The sequence below is a fragment of the Petaurus breviceps genome, unplaced genomic scaffold, assembly GCF_028583685.1.
Source record: "Petaurus breviceps papuanus isolate PSGF00001 unplaced genomic scaffold, PetGlider_PUasm1.0 490, whole genome shotgun sequence".
Classification (NCBI taxonomy): Eukaryota; Metazoa; Chordata; class Mammalia; order Diprotodontia; family Petauridae; genus Petaurus; species Petaurus breviceps.
The window spans coordinates 22,785,031-22,791,030 of NW_027186352.1; the positions used below are offsets into that span (position 1 = coordinate 22,785,031).

The 6,000-nt window shown below is 43.8% G+C and overlaps 1 protein-coding gene across 9 annotated transcripts in view; it reads right to left on the minus strand.

Moving 5' to 3' along the window:
• Window positions 1-6,000, minus strand: part of ANK3 (ankyrin 3) — a 741,327-nt gene that overhangs the window by 226,666 nt on the left and 508,661 nt on the right. For all 9 annotated transcript variants that reach the window (XM_069101834.1, XM_069101837.1, XM_069101836.1 and 6 more), the window contains 2 exons: window positions 3,121-3,306; window positions 1,112-1,210 (listed from right to left, as the gene is read on the minus strand). In XM_069101834.1, the coding sequence (XP_068957935.1) occupies window positions 1,112-1,210; window positions 3,121-3,306 (285 nt within the window). The remainder of the gene's footprint in view (window positions 1-1,111; window positions 1,211-3,120; window positions 3,307-6,000) is intronic.

The window sequence follows — 6,000 nt, forward strand, 5'->3', positions numbered from 1 at the left end:
GAGGGCTGTCATACATAAGAGAGATTGGGACTTGCTCTGCTTGGTTCTGGAAGGCAAATTCTGGAAGTTAGAAAGAGGCAGATTAAGGCTTGACATATGGAAGAATCTTTTAACAAATAGAGATAGGAATGAATGAAAAATATTTGTGAGCATTGACTAAGCACCAGGAGCTTTGCTGAACATTGAATGTAGAAGGAAGAAAGTAAACCATCTATGGAATGGACCACCTTGGATGGGAACGGGTTTTTCCCTCATGGAAGGTCTTCAATCTGAACCTCAACGACCACTTGTCACTATTGTCATGGTAGGGATGCCTTTCTGCACATGGTTCATACTGGATAGTCCCTTTTAATTCTTATATCCTTTGGCACAAATTCCCCCAAACTTAGGAAGGTCCCAGTTTCCTTGGGGATTTCAAATTGGGGAACAGTTTTTAAATCACCAGCCAATGGTGGCAGAACCACAGGAATTCCACAGGACGGTTAGAGCATGCTGAGTTTTATTTTGGTCCAGGGATGTTTATGCGAGTCAATAAAGGCAATGTCTCAGAACCGGATAGGATTGTGGCAGAAGGGATTTTAAGAGGTTTTCTAGACGTGTCATCTGGAGTTAGAAAGGGTCTTCAAAATAACCTAGATGAATCCTCAGTTTTACAGATGAGAGTATTTAGATACAGAGAGGAGAAGTCACATGCCCAGAGTCACAGCTGATAAATTGCCAGCTATAAGAATTGAAAGCAGGTACTTGGACTCCCCACCAAGGGCTTTCTCCAGCAGAGAATGTTGCCTCTCTCTAACACCCCCATTATATTGACAGGAGGAAATTCAGGTTCAGAAAGCCTGAACGAGTTAGACAACCACTGGAGTCATTCAATTAACATTTACTCAGTGCCCATAGGTACCAGTGCTAAATTCTGGGGATACAAAGAGAGGGGAAAAAAAACCCAGACCAACTAATACAAATCCAGTCCCTGCCCTCAAGGAACTCACATCCCAATGAGAAGGTCACAGCCTAATGATGTCACACCAACACAAAGACACGTATTTTATAGGGAAGGGATCATTACCTGAGTTTCCCAAGACATCACACACAGTTTGGACTGAATCCTTACCCTTGCAGTGAAGTCTACCGCAGCACCTCGATTTAACAGCAATGTGGCTACGTTGATATTTCCATAATGGGCAGCAATGTGAAGCGGGGTGAAGCCACTCTGGAAAGGAAGCAGAGCAGAGAGGTTCAATGGATTTCTGATGTCTCCCCACCCGGGAACTTTCTGTCCCATAACCCGCAGCAAACTTATAAAAGAAAAAAAAGAGGAAGCAAAATATGCTGAAAGTTAAGATTTTATTCTGTCCTAATTGTTCATTACTGTCAGTTGCTGACAGGCTCCCAGGGGAGCCCAGATCACCCACATTACTAGGTAGAAGGTCCAGGCAGTGAAGAACCAGGAATATAGATTTGAGCAAACCAGCAGCAGAACCATGGATACAATGGCCAACCCTTCTTCAAATGGCAAGAATTGCTAGCAGGTAGTGAGATTTCCTTTTTTGTGTGGAAAGCAAAATACCCTTATTCCATCACTGATACTTGAATCCTTCACTGAAAATCTTTGCCAAACTTCAGTTGATTTGATATATTCAAAGAAGATGCAAATTAAAATAACATCGAATGCCCTTTGATTAATGGGTGGTGCGTTGCTTTTTTTTTTTTTTTTAAAGTGCTAGTACTGTAAAGCTCTATCTCCCGTGGTGGGCAATCGTTTGCAGTTGTGATAAAAATCCACAAGTTAGTGGCCTCACTGTCAAATGCCTTAGTCAATAGCACGAGTTCCACAGCTCATTTTCACACTGAGGTCATTTTACTTCCTTAAAGAAAGATGCTAAAACATGCAGCATTTCACTCCGTCCCCACAGTATGGACCCTTAGAACAACTAAATGCACGTCTAAATCTTTAGCAAGCTTCTTTGCCATGCTAGCTGGTGCTGCCTCCCTTGGAGAGTATGGCGGCATCGTTCCATTCTGAGACTAGGTTCTCTTTGCTGACACCATCAGGGGTAAGTGTCATGCAGAAGCCTAAAAACAAACCAAAAAACCATCAATTCTGGATGCACACTTTCAGGGCTGTCTGCAGCTCTCCACATCACAGATGAATACCTCCAAGGGTTTTTGTGTCTTGGTTCCCTCAGCCAATGGCAGGCACTAAGGCTCTCGGAATCCATGAATTTATTTTGAGAGGCCAGATTCGGCTGCAGAAAGCCCTGGTGATCCAACTACTGCCTTATCTTAGCACATGCTATTCGTTGGTAAGAAAGCAGGTCTCTATCCTACTGAAGGCGATGCAAAGAAGAGGGGGAGGGGTAATGATGCGGCAGCACTGGGATATGAAAGGATGATGCAGATATAGAGAGATACGGGTACATATACCTCGGTTGTCCTATTCACCACCATCTAGGTTAACATATTGGGAAGCAAAGAGGGGGAAAAATGAACGGTTAGTTCACTCTCGGTGACATGGATGCAGAAAGCTTTGTGGTGCCTATATGATATGGCGGCTATGATGTAGCATGAGGCATGGAAAGAAAGCTAGATGAAATGAGAACTAAATGACAGTCTATCTCAGAGGCCATATGTGCTCTTGCTGGGCTTTTGGTGTTTGAAAGAGACTCTGACCCGGCATTACAGAGACAGTGCCAGTCATTTGGCCAGATGACTTCTAATAGTCAACAGGTTTCTGTTAGCATATCGAAACTCACTGTACTGCATCCAGCCTTCATGACATTAATCAAGTTTGACTTTGGACATGCCCGTTAGTATGTGGTAGCCATCATCCCTGCCTGACACTTGCCAAATCAAATACCATCTTGTAGTTGAAAATGTGACATCTGCCAGGGAACAAACACAAGTACTTTGCAAAAAACAAAAACAAAACAAAAAACGCTAGGAACACGTGACTCCCATTTTCTCAAGGCAAGCTCAATGCAGCCACCTCAGTGCCTTTCTAGCTTGGGTCTACTTTGTTGTTGTTGCTGTCAACACGCCTGAGCACAGAAGAGGACCCGGACAAAGGCAGGTCTCATCTGCTTGCAATCCCTGCCCCCACCGGCCCTGGCAAGGGCTCACCTTGGATTCCACGTCTGCATTGCTGTCGTTCTGCAGCAGCAGGGCAGCGGCTTTCGTGTCATCTTTGCGGGCAGCTATATGAAGGGCGGGGAGCCTGACTTTTCCTTTTGTGTCATTTTCAAGCAGTAGTGAAACTACTTGGTCATGGCCTTGTTGCAAAGCTACAGCCAAGGGTGTGAATCCATCCTGCAAAGAGAGAGAATAACTTGAATTGCTTTTCCAGGGGGAGAAAAAAAATAAATAAATTGGGACATGGCTCAGAAAAATGGGGACACTTGGGGGAACTGTGTGAAGTCACTGGAGGAACACTATTCATTAAGGAAATCTCTAAAATTCATGCCAAAGACCAAGGAGACGTGGAAACCCATGTTAAAAGTATTTCCAAGCAATGACAAAAAATAACAAGAATTACACAACATCCTCAGCTATACCAAACACTTTGGGTTAATTTCCAGAAAAAAGCTTAGGAGGAAACCCACACAATTAAAAGGCAGAAGATTCCCAGGGCAATGCGGCAGATCAGTCCCTCAAGGTAACAAGTTTCTGCTTAGAGCAGGCACTGGCATTTTAATGAAGACAGAGAGCATACAGGCACTTTTGATTGGACACATAGACAGAAGGGGAAAAAATATGAATAATGTACCACAATCAGTAGCACCACATCGTTTGCATTTGACTTAAGGACAAAAACAGAATTATGTGTGTGCTGAGACACCTGGCCCGCTCTGGCTTGGTCTCTGTTTTTGTCACTGTTTTCCTAGCACTTAGCATGGTGTCTTGTGCACAGGAGGCCTTAGCAAATGTCTGGTGAATTTGTTGCTCGTTGAACTCAACTTAGTTCTTGGCTGGAGGAAGGAGACCCTGAATTTAATGTTGGTTATCCATTTGTGGATGGGCATAGACCCTCTCAATCCCAGAGATGGGGGGGATTGAAAGGGTCACTGAGCCCACGGAATATCTGAAAAGGATGACATAGCCTCCAACTGACCCCTAAGATGGGGGGCTCCCTACCTCCTGGAGTGGCCCACTCCATCCCACTTTTGGACAACTCTGAATGTAAAGAAAATGTCCAATACTGAGCCTAAATCTCCCTCTCTGTGACTTATATCCATTGCTACTAGTCCTGGCCTTTCAGGTCAGTAGAATGAATTAACTCCTGTCTTGGACATGACACTCTTTCAAACACTGGAGACAGAAATTAGAGCCAAGAACGTTTGGGTTCAAATGCTGCCTGTCACCTAATGTGTGACCCTGGAGAATTCCCCTTTCCTCTCTGTGCTTTGATGCCTCTACAATGTCCTCCAACTCTAAACCAATGGTTCTGTGGTCCTCACTTCTCCCACATTTTCTCTTTTTCTAGGTTAAGTATCCCCACTTCCCCTACTTGATCCTCTTAAAGATATCTTGTATTCATTGTGTACATTACATATGTAGATATATACACATATATTATGTATATGTAAATGTGAATATCTAAATATAGAAAGAAGGAAAGTGAGCAAGAATGAGTGAGCATGCGAGAGAGAGAAGAGGAGAGAGGGAGGAAGGAGAAAAGAGAGAGGGAGAGATAAAAGAGAGGAGAGAAGAGAAAGAGAAGAGAGGAGAGAGAAAAAAGAGAGAGGAGAGAAGAGAAAGAGAAGAAGAGAGAGAAGAGGAGAGGAGAGAGGGGAAAAAGAGGAGAGAAGAGAAAGAGAGAGAAGGGGAGAGAGGAAAGAGAAAGGAGAGAAGAGAGGAGAGAGATGAAAGAGAGGGAGAGAGAGGAGGAGAGAGAAAGAAAGGAGAGAAAAGAAAAGGAGAGAGAGGAGATGAGAGTGGAGAGAGTCAGCAGGCATGGTGTACTGCATAGATTGAAGTGTTCTCAGAGGCAGAAAGATCTCAGTTCAAGCCATGCTATTGGCACATCAGGCTAAGAGGTCAATCCCTCAGTTCTCTAGGCAACTCTCTAGTACTACAATCTGCAGAGAAGGCACAAACCTGCTTTGGCAGAAAGATTTTCCTTACTTGGGAGTTCCCTTTAATCAATGAAGTCATAGGTCTTTTCCCTCTCCCCCTCTGTATGAGAGTGTATAGTTTTTCTTCTCCTTAATAGAAAGTAAGCCTCTTGAAGGCAGGGCCAGCTTTGCTGTTCTCTTTCCCTAGTGTGTAGATCTGGTACCAGATCATCTCAAGGCGCGGTCTTTAGAGTTGCTTGCTTTATGTAGTCTATCAGACAGATGCCAAATAAAGTATCCAAAACCATATATCCATTTATTTTGACTTGCATAATGAAGATTTCTTTAGAAAGTTACTTGGCAAAATAAATGATAAACTGAATTATTTGGTAAATTCCTTAATTTGGGGAATTCCATAAAGGGATTCACTATTGGTATGAAGGAAACCCACAAGAATGTCTCCTGTGTGGATTCACTGGTGCTGAAATTTGTCTTTTCTTTTCCTTTTTTGTCTTTAAGATAAATGCCTCGAAAGAACTTTTGTATTATTTTTACTAGAGAATTGGCAAGCAGCGTGGGATTTTATTTAGGTCACGATATTTATTCTTTCTGTGGCGCTTGTGGTATGACTTGGAAGTGCACTCAGCAGCAGTAGCGGAAAATGCCATAAGGGAGAAGGTCTTTCCGTTCTGAGCTTCTGCCCTCAGCACATCGCACACCACGTTCATCTCTAGAATCCTCTGGAACTGAGCATCACAGAACACTAGATCTCAGAGGGTCACCTAGTCTAAACCTCCCATTCTGCAGGGGCTAACGTCAAGAAATTGGTTCCAGGGGGCGGCCAGGTAGCACAGCAAGTAAGAGCACCGGCTCCAGTGTTGAGAAGACCTGGAGATCGAATTCCGGGCTCAGACACTCAGCACCCACCCAGAAACACCTGGCCGTGTAA